General features: G+C 41.5%; 2 protein-coding genes across 18 annotated transcripts in view; one reads left to right on the top strand and one right to left on the bottom strand.

The window, feature by feature from the left end:
* Window positions 1–9,756, top strand: part of BTBD10 (BTB domain containing 10) — a 73,768-nt gene extending 64,012 nt beyond the window's left edge. For 3 of the 4 annotated variants that reach the window (XM_045557573.1, XM_045557572.1, XM_045557575.1), the window contains 2 exons: window positions 978–1,088; window positions 8,637–9,756. In XM_045557573.1, the coding sequence (XP_045413529.1) occupies window positions 978–1,088; window positions 8,637–8,947 (422 nt within the window). In that variant the 3' untranslated portion in view covers window positions 8,948–9,756. Of the gene's footprint in view, window positions 1–977; window positions 1,089–8,611 lie in introns of all 4 variants that reach the window. The other variant, XM_045557574.1, reaches the window with a different exon arrangement.
* A 769-nt stretch (window positions 9,757–10,525) lies between these two features.
* ARNTL (aryl hydrocarbon receptor nuclear translocator like) overlaps window positions 10,526–21,887 on the bottom strand; it is a 102,568-nt gene continuing 91,206 nt past the window's right edge. For 7 of the 14 annotated variants that reach the window (XM_045557557.1, XM_045557562.1, XM_045557558.1 and 4 more), the window contains 7 exons: window positions 21,597–21,703; window positions 20,027–20,177; window positions 19,133–19,221; window positions 17,439–17,562; window positions 15,833–15,926; window positions 12,241–12,343; window positions 10,526–11,196 (listed from right to left, as the gene is read on the bottom strand). In XM_045557557.1, coding sequence (XP_045413513.1) covers window positions 11,036–11,196; window positions 12,241–12,343; window positions 15,833–15,926; window positions 17,439–17,562; window positions 19,133–19,221; window positions 20,027–20,177; window positions 21,597–21,703 — 829 coding nt within the window. In that variant the 3' untranslated portion in view covers window positions 10,526–11,035. Of the gene's footprint in view, window positions 11,197–12,240; window positions 12,344–15,832; window positions 15,927–17,438; window positions 17,563–19,132; window positions 19,317–20,026; window positions 20,178–21,596; window positions 21,704–21,887 lie in introns of those variants that run through there. The other 7 variants (XM_045557563.1, XM_045557564.1, XM_045557568.1 and 4 more) reach the window with 4 other exon arrangements.

The following is a 21,887-nucleotide window of genomic DNA, read 5'->3' as shown; positions in this document are numbered from 1 at the left end:
CATTTGAAGAGATAGAGTTAGCCTTTCCATCATGATTTTTCTAAATGTGACTTTATGGCAGACACTATCCTTTCTGAGATGTCAAAAAATCTTTGTCTTAAAATATCAGCAATCTTAATGATGTATTAATAATCAAAAATTTACCCCATAAGTTGAATTTGTATACGTATTTTCCTTTTATTGGCTCTTAAACCAGCATGTTTGGTTTGTGAGTGTGTTTTTCTTTTTTTGAAAAAACCTTTGCAGTTCACCTTTTAAGGGAGATAACTCCACCTGAAAGAGAGAAGGCGAGGAAGGTCCATCAGTCTAACTCCCTGAAGTTCCCAGCACATTTGGAAGACTCAACATGTTGTCAGTGGAATGTCTGTCCTTTGCAAAGCCAGTTTGCTCTAAACAGACTAACCTAGGCAGAACTTGCTCGAATCTGCCATTTTTAACATCAGTATTAAATGGGGCTGTTCGCCTGAATGGAAAACAATTTGTGGGGAGGGTCTTTGCCTTTCGGGGAATTATTAATAGTTGCTCAATCCATGAAATGTAAAATGTTTCTGTTTTGTACTCTTTGACAAGGCAGTTTTTTCCCTTCTAGACTAGGCCTTGCAGGCATTTTAGCAAAGTCCTTTACTTTGCCCATGGGATAATGATGTGATGTTGACATCTTCTTTTTTGAAACTTGGGGCAGATCCCATTCCAATAAGCGTATATATGATGTGTCTTTCAGGAGATTTCTTCCTATGGATTGGGTTACCTGACTGGTTGTCAAAGCTTTTCTTGTTCCCACTTAAGTAGACATTTGCTTCTATATTAACTGTACTGAATATTGTCCTGTCATGTTGGCTAGTCATCCTTTGGCATTACTGCATCCATTATTTGGGCTTTTAGGGCTGTTAGGTCCCTTTGATGATCAAGATAAATTTAAGTTTATCTCTAAGTATTTTGATTTTAATACAAAAATATTTTTGTCTTTTTGTTTCCAGTTATTTATAGCACAAAATTATATAGATTTTTCAAATACATTGAAAACAGAGACGTGGCCAAATCAGTTTTGAAGGAGAGGGGTCTTAAGAAGATTAGATTGGGAATAGAAGGTAAGACATTTTCAATTAATTTTCTTTTGAAAAAACCAGGTTAAAAACAATTGGATCCTATTTAGAGTATAGTTTAAATACTTTGAGAAAAACTCTGACATAACTACTTTCTGGAAATTCATATGAAAGCAGTACTAGTAGCTTTCTAGTGTCTTAAAGTGTAATAGTTAGCTATTTTCAAGTTAAATAAAAATTACAAAACTTCTTTTATCTTATTTTAATGCATACATTTTTAGATAGCCTTTTACTTTATGATTTAAATGAATTTTTCTATATGCCTTATCTGATGCTTCTTTCATTTTAAAATACCCTTACTAAGAGCAAAATATCTTTCTTGGCATAACATGGCATGGTATAAAGAGAAAAGGCTCTGTAGTCAGATTGCTTATGTTCAAATCCTATTACTTCATAGCTGTATGACCTTGGCCAAAACACTTAAAAACTGTGCATCAGTTTCTTTATCTCAAATGGAAGTATTAATAAGTATTTTCTAAGGTTATTGTGACATTAGAATGAGTTAGTACATGAAAAACACAAAAGTGCCTGGTACATAGTAAATTCTTGGTATGTGTTTGTGATGGTGATAATGAAGATAATAGTGTAGATCCATAACCCGGTTGAACCATTGGAGATCATAATAGTGGGCTGCTGAGACATGGGAAGAATGACTAGAAACAGGATTTTTGCACAGGAAGGCGAGTAGACTTTGGGCTTAAAGAGCAGTGGAATTATTGACATGTGAAGCATTGGTGGGTGCATGATTTTGTAAAAATGGGATTTAGCAGCTTGTTCTCAGAGCTAGTGAGAAGGCAATTAGCAGCTCCTTTAGAATGGAAGGACAGGGAAGACCTCTGAGACAGAGACATTTGAGCTGAAGCCTGATGATAAGGATGGTTCTAGGAAGAGAAAACAGTAGGTGCAAAGGTGTCGAGGTGAGCTTGGTATTAATATATTTGAGGTACAGAAAACATAGATATGGCTGATATAATAAGTGAGGAGATTTGAAGAGATATAATTCATATGCAAGTTGGTAGTAGAGGTAAAGTACAGTTGGAAGATGCAGGGTCTTGTAGGCCATGTTAAGGAGTGTGCTGGCCAAATGTCTTAAGGTGAATCTCTCAGCCTTTCTGAGCATCAGGTTTTTTTTTTATTTTTATAGAGGGTGTAATCCTCTGTATGTCCTAGAGGATGGTTGTGATAATCAAATGAGATTTGCTAGAAATTACATCCTTCCCACCCCACTTTCTTTTTCTCTACATGGCTACTACTTTATATCCTTCAAATCTTCTGAAATCTTGGAACCTCTGTGAAATTGCTCCGTAGAGCAATTTGTTATATAATACTCTGTTCAGTCATGGAGTATGAGCTTCTTGAGAGAAGACAAGTTGCATTTTGCATATCTAACATGTGGCCTACTTCCTAGGTACAGGGGATCTCAAATAGTGAATAAATGATTTACAGAAAAGCTACATGTAAGTTAGTTACTGAAAGTGAGGACTTCATTCTCTGTCACAGGGGAATAATAACAGTGCTCTAAGCATTGAGCTAAACTCTTAAGTGAATTTTATATAATCATAAATACCTAATGGCAAGTACTCCTTACATTAACCCCATTAAAAATCATTAAAATAGTCCCCTCTCTCTGTCCCTCTCTCTTTATATATATATACACACACAACACACACACACGCACACACACACACACACAGACACATATGTATATAAAATGATACTTCACTTCTAAATATTTTAATATACATCTCTAAAAATATTTTATCACACCCAAGAAAATTAATAATTCCTTAGTATCAATCCCCATTAAAATTTCCCAGTGCTCCCCAAAAGTGTCCTTTGTAGCTGGTCTTTCTAAACTAGGATCCAGTCCAGGCCCACATCTCATAACTAACTGCTTATGATGTCAGATCTTTTAATCTAGAATAGTTCCTTATTTATGACCCTGCCCTATTGAAGAGTCTAGGCTGGTTGTCTTGTAGACAGTCCCACTTCTGGATTTGCCTTACTACTTCCTTGTGGTGTCCTTCGGTTTATTCTTTTGTCTTCTGTAATTCCTATAAAGTTAAGTTAGATTTAAAGGATTAACTTAAATCTATGTTGATTAAGTGGGTGACAGCCTGATCTCCCTCCATTATAAGATTAAGCTATTTGTGTGATTTTATTTAGATACCATAAGAATGTACAGCTCCCCATTAATCATCACTTAAAGGTTTTAAACAGTAGCTGATAATTTTTGCTTGAATCAGTAATTGCCTTAGGGATTGCAAAATTATCATTTTCTAATTCTATCATTCCTTTTACATTTATCAGCTGGTAGTATTTTGTAAAATAGAACTTTCTTCTATCAAATGAGGCTATTTGGTTATCCAACATTATTTCTATTTTTAAGAGGAAGAAACTGAAGCTTAAGAGGTTAAATAACTTACTAAAGTTTCATTGAGAATAAATAGCAGAACCAGTACTTGAATTCAGGTCTCTGTGATTTCAGTCTGTGAGTGATTTTGAAATAATATATTAAGTGGAAAATTTTTAACAGACAATTTTTTTTTTTTTTTTTTGAGACAGAGTGTCGCTGTGTTGCCTGGGCTAGAGTGAGTGCCATGGCGTCAGCCTAGCTCACAGCAACCTCAAACTCCCGGGCTTAAGTGATCCTACTGCCTCAGCCTCCCGAGTAGCTGGGACTACAAGCATGCGCCACCATGCCCAGCTAATTTTTTCTATATATATTTTAGTTGGCCAGATAATTTCTTTCTATTTTTAGTAGAGACGGGGTCTCGCTCTTGCTCAGGCTGGTCTCAAACTCCTGGGCTTAAGCGATCCCACCCGCCTCAGCCTCCCAGAGTGCTAGGATTACAGGCGTGAGACACTGCGCCCAGCCAACAGACAATTTTTAATACATTAAAGAAAATTTAAAAATTCTTAAAATTTTACAAAAGGCAATACTACAAGCTTAGATAAATTGGGCTTGACTTTGGCAGGACAGTAACTGACCAGGCCCTTCTACTATTTTTTCAATAACTGCTTCTAGCTGCTGAAGCATTCTTTTCTTTTCCTAAATTCCACTAGAAGTGTTGAGATTTTTCTGGAATCAAAGAAAAAAATTCAGATTTCCATGTTGGCCATTGTGTTACCCCCCCCCCCCCAACAAACCCCTGCCCTCCCAATCCCAAGTCCCTTAAAAGAAATCCGATTATTAGAGTATTGAATGTGTTGACTTTCATGGGAGTTAGATCCGGTTGGTATGTAAAGGACACGAGGAGGACAGGAAAGAACTTGGATTTGTGAGAAGGGATGATGAAATATAAGGCTGGATAGAAGAGCCAGTCCTACTATTGTCTTGCCATTCCTGCCTAGGATGTAGAGTCTAGAAAAATTCATAATCCCATCTAATTAAAGACTTCATTACTTTGTCTTGAACTTCCTGTATTCTGTAAGAACTATAATTCAACAATATTATTTCAGAGTTTTTTTCCTTAAACGTCAGACTCTGTTGTAAGTCTCAGTCAATTACTCTGACAGAACAGAGCTTTCCGTTAAGTTCAGGACAAGGTTCCTAATGATGGGAGTAAGGCCATAACTAATATAGTCTGCTAGATGGAGTAGCAAACTCCTGTAGTCCTAAACTGCCTTTAGAACCCAATTCTATGAGAGTGAGAGATGTTGTTCTAGTAAAGGATAGGGCAAACAGACAAAATAAAAAACTCCAAAGTTGAAGTGCCTTTCAGTGGAACTATAGTGTTGAGAAGAATTTAGGCAGGAGTTATTTGTGCTTTCCCAGCTATGCTCCAGAGACATATTTGTGTAACAACAAACCCACAGACCCCCAAATCCTGCTTATAATTAAGTAGAATGGGCCTTAGATAGACCTGACTATAGCAATATCTGAATATGAATATGGTATCACAAAACTAAGAACATTTTTTAATCTAGCAGACCACATTAGTTATGGCCTTACTCCCATCATTAGGAACCTTGTCCTGAACTTAACGGAAAGCTCTGTTCTGTCAGAGTAATTGACTGAGACTTATAGCAGAGTCTGATGTTTAAGGAAAAAAATCTCTGAAATAATATTGTTGAATTATAGTTCTTACAGAATACAGGAAGTTCAAGACAAAGTAATGAAGTCTTTAATTAGATGGGATTGTGAATTTTTCTACCTTCTGAATCCTAGGCAGAAATGGCAAGACAATAGTAGGACGACTGGCTGTTATCACCAAAAGCTCAGCTATCTACAAAAGTCCCAATTCTGTCATTCTGGACCTGTGTCCAAAATTTTGTTCTCTGCAAGATTTAACAAACTAAGCTTGAAATAAATCTGAGCTTCTCTTTCTTTAATAAAGAGTATAATTTATTCATAGTTCTTCCCCATCTGTCTCAAATCTATCTTTTTTTTTTTCCTCTCTTTTTGAGACAAGAGTCTTGCTCTGTTGCCCGCTAGAGTGCAGCAGTGTCATCGTAGCTCACTGCAACCTCATACTCCTGGGCTCAAGCAGTCCTCCTGCCTCAGCCTCCCAAAGTAGCTGGGACTACAGACACATGCCACCACACCCAACTAATTTTTTTTGTTTTTTGGTAGAGATGGGGTCTTATTCTTGTTCAGGTTGGTCTCAAACTCCTGACCCTAAGCAATCCTCCTGCCTCAGCCTCTCAGAGTGCTGGGATTACGGGCGTGAGCCACGATGCCTACCCCACCACACCCCACATCTGTCTTCTAATGTTACCTCCCACTGTTTCCCAATACAGATGCCGTGCTCCAGTCATACTTGTCTTAGGGTTTCCTAAACACATCTTGTATGTTCCTACCTCTGTATCTTACCTTATGGCATTCTCTCCTTAGAATGATATTGTCTGCCTCCTTTACCCTCCCTTTATTTCTTCCCATCCCAGTCTTCTTCTCATCCATTAAGATCCAGCACAAGGCAGGCCTTCAAGAAGGTTTTTCTATTTTAGCCCATTGGAATCCCATTCTTCTGAATTCTTTACACCTCCACCATTGCCTTCACACTTTCTCTTATGAGCATATATTTGCTGTTTGGGATGTTGACTTTATGAAAAATTTTATCACTCCTAATAGACCATAAACACCTTTACGGCAGCACCCTGGCATTACAATTCTTTGATGCATAGCTGCTAAATCATTACTTGAATGATTAGGCTGGTAAATCTCAAAGCCAGTGACAGACATTATTTTTGAAAAAAAAAGAAAAATTCTCAGTAAGATGGATATCCAGGAAGAGATTATCACTTGTAACTGATATATCGTGGTAGTTCATTCACTTTTTGCTCAAATATTTGTTTAGCTATCAGGCACTATACGCTAGGCACAGGGATATACAGATAAAGGTGCTGGCTTTGGCATATAAGAACTTACTAAATAGGTGAGAAATTCAGACATACAAAAAGGTAATTGCAATTTAGTGCTGTAGGTATTATTAAAATGGGAGTTCTGTAGAGCATAGAAGTGAATCATTAACTCTGTGGAGAGTCTTAATGTTTTTGCCAGGGATAAAAGAAGGTGAAGCTGCAGGGGTGAGAGGGCCAACAGGGAATAGGCTGCAGAACAATTTGTGTAAAAGCACCAAAGCATATTTAGGAGAAAGTTTAATGTGGTGGGTCTACTTGAGAGCTCTAGAGTTAGAGGAAGTATAGCATGATAGCAGATGAGATTAAGTAGGTCGGAACCAAGTTGTAAAAAAGCCTTGTATACTATGCTAAGTAGCATGGACCTTCCCTTTAAGCATAAGGAAACCATTGGTAGTTTTTAAACAAGGATGTAATATGATTATGTTTGTCTAGAGCAGTGATTCTGTGTGGAGGACAGATAGGAATATAATGAGATGGGAATTTTAGTCTTTCAGTAGTCCAGAAGGAATGAAAGATAAGGTAATAGAGATGGAGACCTTTCTGATCTCTGCTTCTGCCCATCAAATGGTAATTGACTGGAAATGTCAAAAGAAGAAGACATTCTGTAGGTCTTCAGAAGGTTTTTAGCCTTGCTCACATTCTGTGCCTCCCTCACCCCCACCACTTATGCACACGCTTCACACGTGGCTAAAAAAATATACTAGCTACCAATGATATCTACATATAGTCCCTTATGCAGTCACCATTGAGCCCATACTAAGTGAGGCCTTTCCATTTCTTTCTGATTCTGATCGTGGTCTAACTGGCCCATGAGCTGGTCTAACAAGCTCATTGCTGTTTTTTTATAAATAAAGTTTTATTGAAACATATGCATGCTCATTCATTTACGTATTCTCTGTAGCTGATTTCACTTTACAGTGGCATTGTTGAGTAGTTTCATTAGAAACCTTGTAGCCCACAGCCTGAAATATTTACTGTCTGGCCTTTTATAGAAAGTGTTTGCCAATCTCTAGTCCAAAGTAGCAATTCTTACCAGTAAAAAGGAGGGAAGGGATTTGTAATTGTTTCTAAAGACAGTTTATCTTTGGAGAAACTGCCTTATTGATAAATAACTGAAATTTTTCTAAATCTAGGGTTGTCCTTACTAGTTTTCACTTTTCAGTGACTATGATCCAAAGGAGGAAGGTATTAATAATTAGGGAAAGCTGCTTTGGAAATGTGAATCTAAATTAACTGCTTGGTTGTTGGGAGTAGTAATGTTAAAATGATATGGGAGCCCGGGCACGGTCGCTCACGCCTGTAATCCTAGCACTCTGGGAGGCCGAAGCGGGAGGATCGTTTGAGCTCAGGAGTTCGAGACCAACCTAAGCAAGAGTGAGACCCCGTCTCTACTAAAAACAGAAAGAAATTATCTGGACAACTAAAAATATATAGAGAAAAAATTACCCGGGCATAGTGGCGCATGCCTGTAGTCCCAGCTACTTGGGAGGCTGAGGCAGTAGGATTGCTTGAGCCCAGGAGTTTGAGGTTGCTATGAGATAGGCTGATGCCACAGCACTCAGCACTCTAGCCTTGGCAACAGAGTGAGACTCTGTTTCATTCAAAAAAAAAAAAAAAAAAAGATATGGGAGGTTAGAGTGTTGGCCTTGCTGGCCTAGGTACAGAAATATCTAAAACCACCTGCAGAGCTATACAGTTCTTTGTCATTTAACAAAAAAAGGAAAGAAAAAACCCAGAGCAATATGGAGATGAGACTTAGGTTTAAGGAAACTAGAAGGCTAATTGGCAATAAACTGTAGGCCGTTAGGCCAGACAATCCTGTGAAGAAAATGGTTTAGGGACATCAAAGATACACAGCTAGAGCCCAAGATCTGTTCTAGATTATACACCATTGCACTGGGGGCCAATCCCCTCCATACTTTAGGATTGTTTTTCTGGTGGTTGGTATATTAACTGAAAGGCTGTGGAAGGTTATGTGAATAAATCAGTAGGATTTTAATTTCTGGCTGGTGAACTGATGAGTAGGTGGGTGGAATATTGTTTTCCCGTCTTTGTTTCAATTTTTATTTGTTCAGGATCTACAGCAGAAAAGCCCTCTAAGGCAAAATTGAGTGTGAAATGTTTGCATATATGTGTATCCTCAGTTTTTAAAACCTTTCTTTCCTTCAGGTTATCCTACCTACAAAGAAAAAGTAAAGAAAAGGCCTGGGGGCCGCCCAGAAGTGATTTACAACTATGTCCAAAGACCCTTTATTAGAATGTCCTGGGAGAAGGAAGAAGGAAAGAGTCGGCATGTAGACTTTCAGTGTGTAAAGAGTAAATCCATTACCAACCTTGCAGCAGCTGCCGCAGACATTCCCCAAGACCAGCTGGTAGTCATGCACCCAACTCCGCAAGTGGATGAGCTGGATATTCTCCCTATCCATCCTCCTTCTGGCAACAATGACCTCGATCCCGATGCACAGAATCCAATGCTGTGATGCTGATGTTCCTTGAAACTATAGCATGCTACTCTTCACAGTGATGTTGTACTCTTCTCATTCTGCACTGCAAGGCCACTCTTCTTCATTGTGAGATGCACATAACAATGTTTAGGATATTGCAGTGTAGGCTTTTTTAAAGACCAAAGGTAGCTGAATGGTTTTTTAAATGAGTACAACTCTAGCATCCTGAAGTTCCAGTTATATAAATGTATTTGTTTACCAGTAGGTTTGTGAAATTGGTTCTTTGTATGGGGGACAGTCCTTTTTCACACATCTAGGTTTTTTCAGAAGTGGTTGAAATTGGCAGCTGGGGTGCTTTCAGTCTAGATTGCTACTCATCACACCCCAGATAAAATGCAGAATATTATATAGTTGCACTTTATAAATGGTGGTTAAATGGAACTGTTCAAGCCATTTTATAGTTGTGATGCACAATATAACTTAAGTGCTTCTATCAAAGTATTCCTTCAGTAAAATGTGTATAGTTTGCTGCCCACGATGAGCAAAAAATGAATATTTATGTTGGGCTTATTTGAATGATTAGGATGAGATTCAATGCCCATATCTTAACAGTTCGGTTATCTCCAGTGCCATTTCACCCTTTAGAGTGAGTCACATGCAGGGATTGTGACCATCAGAGGTGGTTTATTATCCAGTCTGCCTTACCCTTAATCTGTTCACAGATATTTATTTACTAATGCTTTGTTTTCTTAAGAGTTATGGGATAGGAAAATGAAGTGTTTGCTCTTCATACTAAATGATTGTAAACTCAAGTTTTTCATCAAAATAAAATTCCATTGTTTTAATGTTTCTGACCAAATTTATACCCACCTTGACCAAATTTTTAGCCTAATTAATTAGATTTCCTCTCTTGTTGGTATAATTAGAAATCATATAGTAGCTCAAAGAACTATAACTTGGTTTATGTGTGATGAGGCACTTAAATTCCCTACTAATTATAAAATATACTATAAATCCAAAATAATACCAGAGCTGAAAAGAGAATATTTTCTAGTCCAACCTTATATGAAGGGCAAAATGACTTTACTAGATCATATAGTGATCCTAAGTTTCAGAGCCAATTTCTGATACTAGTTCAGTGGTTTTTCTATTGTATCTTGCTGCTTTGCTTAGCAAATTATTCATGCAAATACTATTTTAAATATTCTGTGGTCCAATTCAAGAAGGAGTCAGAAATATTTAGGTGCTTTTTGTCTGGGGTCAGTGTTTGAAGCCATACAATTGCAAATAGTGGTAAAGAGGGGTAGCAGTAGAGAAATCAATTTGTTACCTATAATCTTGAATTTATAATTTCGGAGGATTTGAAATTTGTAAACAGTAACATCTTTGTTCTCACATAAAATTGCAGTAATTTGGAAATGAACTATTTTAACAGCACAGCTAAGCTAGCAGTATGGGGAAATTATGCAAACCCCAGAATTATTATAAAGGCCAGAAAGGTACTGCAAATGTTAATTGGCATGGGTCGTCCTTAAAGCACCCTCTGTAGAAACTGATGATCCAGCCCTGTAGCATGTAGAATTTTTTTTCTAATTATTTAAAAGGGGAACAGTATTTATAGAACAAGGGAAACATTTATTAAAAATATTTAACTGTCTAATACATTATACTTTAACCCATATTTATAGTAAAGGATTCTTACAAGGAAGAATAAACAGCTTTATGATACAATTAGTATAAGAAATATCCACATGGGGAACTTCTTTGTAGTGTAAAAACACCATACATCTGAAATGACCATTTGCATATAAAAGCTACCAATGATGCTTCTGTGCACAATGATTAAAAAATTCAACACAAACAGAATCCAAAATATACAATTAATGCAAGCTATCCACAGCTAGCCCAATAATCAAGGATGAGGAAACACTGGAGCAGGCTTAGTTCCACTTTGTCTGAAGTTACACATAATAAGATTGACTTGTATCAATGGCTCTGAGATGGCTTTTATGAAATCAGCACATAAAAGCTGTTCTCTCCTTATCCAGTAAGCTTCACAGACTGTAAAACTCCACCAGTAATGCACTTTGATACTGTAGCTGTTGCCAAAGCAACATGTAGTGTTTACAGCGGCCATGGCAAGTCGCTAAAGTCAACAGGGCCACCCAGCCCAGCATCTGCTTCCAAGAGGCTCATGATGACAGCCATTGCTGCTTCGTCATTACTGGGACTACTTGATCCTTGGTCATTGTCTATCATGTCCATACCTATGTGGGGGTTCTCACCTGTGGGAGGAGGTAAAGACTGGTCAGTAATAAAAATACCAAAACATGTTTAGATTAACTAAGCAGTTCCTAACCACACTTATAATAATAGGCTGAGAGAGGCTGCTTTTTGGGCTACATGGTTATGATTTTACTATTTTTACATTGCTGTTTTCAGAAGAACCAACTTTTTAGAAATAAAAACAAAGTGCTTAAAATTCGATAAATGTTAAAAGTATTTGAGTCAACCTCATTTTAATATTCTTATATAACCAGTTAAGGGGAGAGAATTACAGAAAGGCAAACAGGAGAGATTAGGAAAAAAGATCTAGAAAGACAAGTAGAGACAAAGGTGGATGTTATGGGATAAGCAAACTCTCATCACTTAATGATTTTTAATACCCTCTGAAATGCTTAGCAATCACCCTTCTAGGCTTTATCTCTGAACCTTCATTGGCTGTCCCTCTGAAGAGTTGATGCCCCATGTGGGAGAAGGCCTATGTCTAGGCTACTCTAACTTCCTCTTGAGTTCCAGGGACACACTTGGACCCCCACCAAAACTCAAATATTAAAGTCAACTTTGAAGTAGAGATTTGAACAAATTTTAAACTTTTACTCTGTTCTTATCAAACTTATCTATTAGTTATAGATAACTAAGTTGTTTTATATAATTCAGTTCTTTTTTTTTTTCTTTTTTTTGAGACAGGGTCTTGCTCTCTTGCCTGGGCTGGAGTGCAGTGGTATCATCACAGCTCACTGCAACCTCAAACTCCTGGGCTCAAGTGATCCTCCTGCCACAGCTTCCCAAATAGCTGGGACTACAGGTGCATGCCACCACACCCAGCTAGTCTTTTCAATATATGTTTTGTAGAGATGGGGTCTTGCTATGCTGCTCATGCTGGTCTCAAACTCCTGGCCTTCAAGTGATCTTTCCACCTTGGCCTCCCAATGTGCTCAGATTACAGGTGTGAGCCCCCATGCCTGGTCTCAATTCAGTTCTTAAAACTGACTTTATGCCAGATGTTTTGCAAGATCACAATGGAAATGAATAATAATGCCACTTACCCAGAATAGAAGAACTATCAGAATATGGATAACCTGGGTTGTCCTGAGCCTGTCCTGGTAGTAGGCCACTGGAAGGAATGTCTGGAGTCCCTCCATTTAAAATCTACAAACAAAAGGGGAAAAGTATGACATTTTCTACTCCAGTACGGAACTTTCAATCAGTATCATGTGCAATGTCACCAAGAAAATGAAGCATGTTGGAAAGAGGAAGCGGGGGTGAGAGGGAAGCTTCAAATGGCTTCAGTTTCTTCTTGGATGATGTCAAACAAGGAACTCTTAGAAATGGTCATAGTAAGAAAAAAACCTCTCCCCTAAACTATTCTCTTCATTTGATTTAGCCCACACAGGTAACTTAAAGGCTGAATAAAATCCCTAAGAGCATTCAACTACTTGGAATCATGCTGCCCACATATTTCTTTTAAGGCCAAGGCCTAAACTCCAGTGAGCCCAGGTGGGCAGTTCCCCTGTAAAGGGAGTAAAACGTAGTAACAGATGTTGCTGAAGAAGAAATAAGTGGACTTGTTAACAAGCTGTGAAGAGACACAACTCTGAGGAGTCACAAATGAACAAAACACTAGAAGTATTACTACATCCCTTATCACCTAGCTGCCAACTTCAGTAACCTGTGGTTTAAGTTCTTCAGATACGCCACTGGGAAACAGGATTATTACTCCTCAATACCAGAACTCTAATTCTGTCTTGCCCCCAAATCATGCTCCCCGTGTACACACCCCCACCCCCAGTTTCCTTTCCCTAGTTGAGTCTCAGGGAAGGGCATCCTTTGAGAAATATTTGGATATAGGTGAGGAAAGAGTTTGGTAGCTGCTGGATTTCAGAAGAAACTTCAGGCCTTGCCAGTAGGTGGCATTATAATTTTCTTTATTTCCACAGTTCAACTTTAACTTTTTGGTCTACGGATGCCTTTACACTCTTAAAAATTATTGAGGACTCCAATGAACTTTTATGTAGGCTGTATTTATCAATATTTATTATATTTGATATTAAAATGAATAGATTTTTTAAATGTAATAAATCCATTACATGTTAACATGAATAATAAGTAGCATTTTAATGAAAAAATAACTATTTTCCAAAACAATAACAACAAAAAATTAGTGAGATTATCATTATTTTACATTTTTGCAAGTGTAATGTCTGGCTTAATAGATTTCAATTAGATTCTCATGTCTGGTTCTCCGGTCTGTTTAGATATGTTATTTGATTCAAGTACATGAAGGAAATCCAACCTCCTAGAGATATATAGTTGGAAAAGGGAAGCATATTTTAATTAGCCTTTTCAAAAATTGGAATATTCTTCTCTGATACTACATACAAACTCAACAAATGGAAGTTTCTTAAAGGTTAGTTGCAATGTGGAATCTGAAACCACATCAATGAATTTTTTGTACTCTTGTTAAAATCCTGGCACTTTGGATGGGTCTTTTACCCTTGGATGATTTTGAAATATCTTGCATTGGTTACTTAGAAAATACCGCCTCACTGAGTTATGCAGATCTTCTAAATGTTGACATATTCCATTATACAGCATCAAAACATCACCATTATTAACACCACCTATCTCATCAAAAATATCTTTTAAGTTTTAGGAAGCTCTCAAGCCCAAAGTAGCAGATAGAAGTTTTCTAAAAATTCCTATTTTTGCTTGAAATCTCCAAGTTTATCATTGGCAACAAACAGTGTCAAGTTAGTTTCCTTGAAGTAATAGGTTCACTTCATTTTTAAGAAAATGATGCTAAATAAATACCTAAAACTGAATAACCATAGTTTGCTAGAGTAGAAATGATGTCCCATGAAAAAAGGAGCTAATTCAGCTCACAACTTAAATAGTCACAGAGTGCTTTTTCTTGGGACAAACTTCATAGTTTGCAGCACAAGCACTTTATGCATATTTCCCATTTTGTCACATAAAGTATTAAAAAGATGTGTACTCAAGGATTTTATAAAAGTGATTTTTACTGCTTCATTAAGGACATTCTTAAATGAAACTGTCTTTTAAATTATTTTTTGATTGCGAGTATGTGGCTGAAGAATACAATGACTACTAGTACAGTTTGGTGCCACTGGTCCAATTTGGGCAAAACGCCAGCAGTTTTACCAAACAATGCTTTTATCAACACATTATCAACACAGTGGAAAAAAATGTTTTAGTATTATCATGAAAATCACTTTGACCTTGCAGATCCTTGAAAGGACCTTGCTCCCTGCCCTCCCCGCCCCCCCCCCCAAAAAAAAAAAAACGACCACAGATGACTTTTGTAGAAACCCTGCTTATCTGAACCTGCCTTAGTGCTTCTGGATGTCCATACTCTCCTGGGACCACAGAGGCTCACTTAGCCTACCTCCCCGCCCCCGCCCCTTTTTTTGGTGCTGTGACTTGGATACGAATTAGCCTCCCTTTTTAGCTTGATCCTGACTGAAACAACTGTAGGCTAAATGGTTCATTTTTGGACCTGCCAAATTTAAAGGTGACTAGTAAGGGCTGGAGCGTGGGGCCACCTTTACTCTTGTGGGTCTGGTATATCATTTAATGCTGCTGTCATGTTTAACTCCATCTTGTTCCAGCTGCTTAGGACTTATCTTATGAGAGAATACACCCAGAATTTCTTCTCACAGACCCATTTTTATAAGCCCAAAGGAAAAAAGAATTCATAAACGCCTCAGAAATACTTGGGGCTTTATGATGCAGAGCACAACTTTGTATTTCTGGTAGTCGTTGATATGAAAAGAATTGGAAGTCATGAAACCAGGACTGTAGTTTGGGGCCATACTTATTAACAAATGCTGGGAAGCCTGGATTTTTTCATCTGTGAAGTTGTGGGGATAAGATGAGAGAATGTATATGAAAGTCCTCTGAATAATATTTAAACCTATACTGGAGTGATAACCTTTAAAAACTGAGTGTAGAATCCTTGATAATAACAGGAAGTCAAGTGCCTAAGAGTTGAATTGAGAAGCAGAGATGGGAAAACCACCCTAAGGAGATGGTGATCCAGTATGGAGGGAAAGATGAAAACAGATGACGGATTTCTAAACCCATTTATAGTGTAGTCTTCTAGCCAGCTCTTCATGAAGACCAGTGACCTATGAACTACTGTACCCAATGTAGTCACACCACAGCAACCTAGGCAGCAGGTCCCCAAGTATTCTGCAGCTGTAAAATGTGGCTTGACTTCCAAAGTACTGCTGGTGGTATTGCTGTTTCCAGTGTCTGCCCTAGACACTAATCATATTTCCTCCCTGGAAAACACCTGGCGGAGAATGAGGTACTCGCTAATCTATCTCTCATGGGAACTCTTGAATTGCTCCCTCAGAAATAAACTGACAGCTCCCCATTCCTGCGAATGTTCTTTCTGCCTTCCTCCACTCATATGGAATAAATCCTCTGAGGATGTCAGCAAGCCCTCCTAGCCCTACCAGTATGCTTCGTACCCGGCCTCACACTGATGCATTTACTTGAAGGAGGAAAAAGAGTCCAACTTGTTTCAGCAACCACAACTGTAATTCTATACTCCCACCCCCACCAATTCAGAACTTGAGCAAGAGGCTCTCTAGCCTGAGTCATCAGCCTCACCTTCTTGCCTCCTGGAGAAGAGGCATCAGGGGGAGGTGTACTCGTGATGTTCAATGGGCTGGAGCCACAGCTGGAAGGTGAGGACCCCCTTATCCTGCCAGAGAAGAAAACAGTTACATTGCCTTTGTTTTGTCCTAGTGGAGTATGTTTTAAGGGGTAGGAGTGAGAAAAAGGATGAAGATCTAGACTAGGGCTTGGCAAACTTTTTCTGTAAGGGCCAGATAGTAACTATTTTAGGCTCTGCAAGGCCGTGTGATGTCTGTCATAGCTACTCCACTCTGCCACTGTAGCATGAATGCAACCGTATACAATATACAAATGAGTGGGTATAACTGTGTTCCCATAAAACTTTGTTTACAAAAACAGGTGATGAGCTGGATTTGTTCCAGCAGGCACCAGATCTAGAATGCAGTCTCTGAAGTCAAGCACCTCATTGACAAAGCCCTTGGATTAGGGTTTGGATTCAGGTTGGTGACTTTCAAGTAATCAGTTTTATTTCTTCACGGAATCGAGAAGAGTTGGAGGAGACCTTAGAAGTTTAACCTCCATCTTCGATACCATGAACTGGAATCCACAGCCCACAATTTATCCTCTTCCCCACAAACACTGTTTAGCTAGTAAATAGAAAATGGAGGGCACCAGGGTCTGAAAAGTAGCCAAGCAGCAGCAGTGATAGCAGCTTGCTAAAGCAGCAGCTGGGAAAGACTGGGTCCGGGTCTCTCAGCTAGCGTAGCTCTCTGCATAGTAGGCTTACACAACTGAAAATCCACCTGAACTCTTGTCAGGCTGAAGACCTCATGAAAGGAAGCCATCGCTTGACACTGCAGCTAACGTTCAGGGACAGTGTGGTAGAAATTATGTGACCATGAGGCTCTCAGCTCCTACACAGATGAATGTAGCTATTAATTAATTTTTGAACACTCACTATATGTCAGGCTGTATTCCAGGAATTTTCCCGTGTTCCCTCACAATCCTAACACAATCCTTGGGAGACAGTGCTTCCTTTTTATGGTTTAAGTCAACAGAGTAAAAGGTTAAGTGAAGTCTCCTAAGCACAGTCAGGTGGAGACAGGCCCAGAATGCAAATGCAGGTGGACTGCTTCCAAGCTCCTCTTTCATAATGAAAAGAAGTTGCCCCAAAGAGAGCTGCCCCTGTTACTAGCTGATCTGCTTGGTCTCTATTACTAAAGCTAGGCAGCTTTTTCATTGAAAGAAGTGAATGTTTTTTAAGGCCAGATCACTCACTGGCAGTTCACAGCTCCACTCCCGCAGGCCGAGCCATATACAAAGTACTGAGAAAGTTGAGCCTTCTCAAGAGTTCCCTTTAGTTCTGGCCTGTTTTGGTTTAGCTTCTTTATTTAAAGCAGGATTTCTCAATCGTGGTGCTACTGACACTTAGGACTGGATGGTTTGTTACTGGAGGTGGGAAATGAGGGGATTGCCCTGTGCACTGTGCAGGACGTTTAGCAGACAGCATCACTGGTGTCTGTCCCTGGATGTTTAGCAGCAATCTCCCACCCAGTTGTGACCAAAGGTGTCTGCAGACGTTGCAAAACATCCCCTGAGGGGCAAAACTGCTAAGGAGCAACTGGAAAGTGTTACTTGCCTGTGGATTTCCATGATTTCCTCAGCAATCATTCGACCTATTTTTCCTGCCCCAGCCCTTGTTCCCCCTGGAATCCCTGGAACAGTGGGGTGGGTCCTCTTTGGGCCACCTAAAACAAAGGAATCTGAGAGTGGGAAAGGGGAAAACTGAAGGAAGAAATGCTATTATGTATTAAATTAACACCAGTTCATCCCGCGATCCACTTGAAGTTCAACAGCAGGGTCGTGACTTGAGGGACAGCAGAGCCATAGCTTGTCGGAAAAGGCATTCCAGCAGGGAAAGGCTCAAGTTTCCTTCTAGGGTAAGAAGCCAATGTGTTGACATGAAGCATCTAATTCTTTCCCTTCAAGCGCTCATAAAAACGTTTGCTGAAGACCATTGAGCTACATACATGCCAGGGTTATGGAGATAAGTCTCTGCCCTCAAGGAGCTCACAGTCTAACAGGGGCACAGACAAGATGAAGAGGGGCTACAGAAAAGTGTGATAAGTGTGACAGGAAGCACAAGGCACCCAACTCATCCAGGGCCAGGTGCAGTTTTTTGGACGAGGCTAACTCTGAGCTGAATCTTGAGAGGTGAGTACAAATTAGCCTGGCAGAGCAGAAAGGACAGGGAAGCATTCCAGGCACAGCGACCACCATGTGCAAGAGCACTGAGGCAGGACGACACTTGGGAGACCACCCCCAGGGATTCCTCATGACTGACGAGGGCATGATAGACAAAACTGGAGCAGCAGGCACCAGGCGGATCATGAGGGGCCTTGGCTACCGTACCGATGCGTCTGGGCAGTGCCCACGGCGGGCAGGGAGTGCGAGCAGACTACACAGCGGAGGCACGGAAGGAGGTTTGGGTTGTTAGCAAGTCCACTGCAGAATGAGCTCTAGTGGAGGACGGGTGAGGAGAGTGAGACTAGAGTTAGGAAGTTGTCTGCAATAACCCAGGCAGCAGATGAGGAGGGTGCGGCAGCAACAGTGGTGATGCAGTTTTAAGAGACAGAAGGGGCAGGACTTCATGTTTAGATATAATGAGGGAGAGGCAGGAGGCAAGGTTTCCAGTTTACACAAGCAATCAGGTGGGGAGTGCAGAAAATCAGTTTGGAATATTCTGAATTTCAGGTGTCTCTGGGACTCCAGGTGGCTCTGTCTAGGAGGCAACTGGAGAGACAAATCTGGAGCTCAGCAGAGAGACCGGGGCTGGAGATGTGGCTGTGCGAGTCATCGTGGGACAGGTGGGGACCGAAGCCCCGCCTGCGGAGGTGGTCCCAGGATGGACGAGCCCAGTGTGGAGAGCCAGGGCAAAGGCTGAGCCCTGGGGAGGGAGCCCGCTGGGACTGGCACACACTCCAGCGCTGACAGACACCTTCCTCCCAACCACAGGAGGGCTGTGACAGTCACCAAAGAGCACACCACAGCCACCGGGCAACACAGGGGGACAGCACAAGAGGAGCAAGGAGTTTGCTATTTCAAGGGTTTCCATGGTCCAGGCACCCTCAGGAAGGGCAACAAGGAATTCCCAGTATTCCAAGCTCAACAGGGCAAGCGAGATGACAGCGTCCTTAGCACTCACAGGGAAATCAGCAGCACATCACCTGCCCGAGGCCTCCCCTGTTCCACAGAATATGACGCCAGGGGACCCCGAATACCTGGGGGAAGGGTATTTGGCCACAAGCCCCTGCCCCGGCAGCGCATAGTTACCTTCTCCAGAGGGCAGCATGCTGTCCATGCTGTGGGGGGACGCTGTGAGCTGCGGGAAGGTTGGGTCCCCGCCTTCCAAGACGCTGGCTCTGTGAACATCCCAGCAATAAGGAAACGTGAGTCAGGCCTGCTCAGAACCGTGCCCCTTTCACCTTGGCCAAGGTGTCCGGTGTCCACTCTGGACCTGGACAGGCCAGAAAATGAAGTGTCTGTCTGAGTGGCTGAACACGTCTTCTCGCTTTTTGATAAAACGATGGACAGCATCCCGGCCTTTGGCCTCACTGCGTGCCTGGGCCTTCCTAACTCATGCGGGACACAGTCCAGCGGAGGTGGGAGCTGCGGCTGCCCACCGCCCCTGTGACAGTGCCTCCTCTGCCAGCCCAGCCCAGCCCCCTGCCCAGCTCCAACCACAGGTGGGGTTTGGACACCACAGGGAGGGAGGTGTGAGAACAGGCCTGTCCTCTTCCCCTGCTCACCTAGCAGGTGGCAGCCTTTTGAGGTGGCATTCTAGCTGCCAGTGCTCGGGCCACCTGCCCATCCTCAGCCAAGGCCAGTAGGAGCCTTTCATGGATTGTCCACCCCTCCCTCTGCGGCAGCACGTGTGGCAGCCCGGCATGCGGGACTGTGGGTTTAAAGGTTGGCTGCTTTCGCTGGAAGGAAATCTTGCTGTTTCCTAGAGCAACTCCACAAGCTGGGGCCCGCATAAGGGCACTGAGGCTTGTCCTTATTAACAACCCTGTCTGGCTTCTGCCAGTTGTGAGGCTTCACACGATACTAGCAAGATGGCATCAAAGGATGTGACACCGGCTGCCGCTGTACCCACTTTCCCAGGGGAGGAGTTCAAGGCATCTCTCTCTGAAGCAAGGGAGCTTCCGATATAGGAAAAACACTTACAAAACAACAGTGTTGGTTGAAACAATGTATTCTACTTCCTTGGTCCAAGGGTTCATGAAACTGAACCATCGACTCCGTAGTGTGATGAAAGAACCATCTTTGATTTTAAACTTATAGCAATTTGTTGTAATCTTTTCTCTCGTCTGTAAAACTGAAAATGCAAAGAAACCATGAACGTTGTTGTTCCTTTAGACCAAAATATTAAACACGATATGCAATACCGAATACTAAAGGTACTCAGGCTCCAACACTGTCACTCTTTAATAAGCCAAGGGAGCCCCGCCAGTCAACACTTCAGAGAACAGGTTGTTTTGGAGGGTCTAACTCAGAGCCTTTCAATTCATTTGTGAATTTGTCACTGTTTTCCAGAGTCTATGAAATTAAGGCTCGAGGGGATTACTGACTGCATCCTACACAGCTAACTGGAGTCAGCTCGGATGTGAACACCAACGACTGAGACAGCACTGCCCAGAGGGGCCAGGCTCCTTCCCCGTCACAAATCCCAAAGGCAGTACGGCACTTCTCTCATTTGTAAGACATCAGAATCGATGGAAGCCACGCACCTGTTCAGACCTCACTCTTTCGTGTAATAAACATGGAAAGAGCACCTTTCCCGTGCCAGGCACTGGAGACAGAGAGAGAGACAGGATATGACTCCTGCCCTCAAGAAGCAGAGGAGCAAAGGCTACACAGAGGAAGAGATCAGGGTCTTGAGGGATGAACACAAGTTTGCCAAGAGAAGGAGGGAGGGAAGAACCTAGCAATGCCCGAGGAATGGCAGGGCCTGGTGGGGCAGGGACCAGCGTGACAGTCAGTGTGGCTGGAGCACAGGCCTGTGCAGGTGGATGGGGAGGGAAACTGAGGAGGTGGGTGGGGCCAGGAGGCGGAAGGTCTTGAATCTGAAGTCTGGTGCAGACGTTTCAGCTTGAGTCTAAAGGCGGGAAGTTTTTATACAGGGATGTGACATTATCAGGCTGGATCTATCTGAAGAAAAATGGGATAACTACAGAAAATGGACATGGGGTAAGAGGGCAAAAGGAGACCCGTTAGGATCTATGCCAGGTCTCCAGAAGGGCTTGAACCAGGGTCATGGCAGTGGGGGTGGTAAGAAGGGGACTCCTTGGAAATGTGTGTCTGAGGTGAATGGACAGGATCCGGTGGAGACACAGTGAAAGAAGGGGTCTCTCAGGAGGCTGTGCATGTGGCCACATCATTAGTCGAGAAGGAAAATATAAGAAGTAGTGTAGGCTTGCATGGAAACGAGAATCAGATCAGTCTAGCCACACTAAATCTGTACAGGGTCCGCGTAAACCCTCTGAACAAGAGATGCCTTCCAGAAACTGCCATGGCCTAGGTACAGGAAACCACTACGCAGACAGGGTGGGGCGTCTGTAAGGGGACAAATGGTGCACGGAGGCACGAGCGTCCTCTTCATGCAGGTGTCGCGGGTGTCCAGGCCTGGAGGGTCTGGGGCTAGCTGGCTCCCATATCACTGGGGGCAGATTTCTCCAGAAGGTCACGTGGACTAGTCTAGAAGCAGAGGGACACCTTAAACTTAACCTCAGCTTACCTTGCCTGTGACATTCTGCAAGATGTCCTATGTCATCTTGGTGAAAATATTCATAACACGATGTGCCTAGAAGTTCTTGTGGTAAATATGCCAAAATAGCTGTTGCCCTAAAAGAATTTTTAAAGAAGAAAAAGCCATTCAGATGATTAATAGCAACTTTGCAGTGGACGAACCCTGCTATAGCCCACGGGGACAAGGCCTAAGCTGGAGGCAAAAAAGCTGGGTGGATTTTCAGGAAGCTTAGTGTGTGGATCTTTTTCTCTATTTTTTTTTTTTTTAGGCATCTGAATT

Source organism: Lemur catta, chromosome 7 (assembly GCF_020740605.2).
Source record: "Lemur catta isolate mLemCat1 chromosome 7, mLemCat1.pri, whole genome shotgun sequence".
NCBI lineage: Eukaryota > Metazoa > Chordata > Mammalia > Primates > Lemuridae > Lemur > Lemur catta.
Note: the sequence above shows the minus strand (reverse complement) of the source record. Positions and strands in the feature narration are given on the sequence as shown.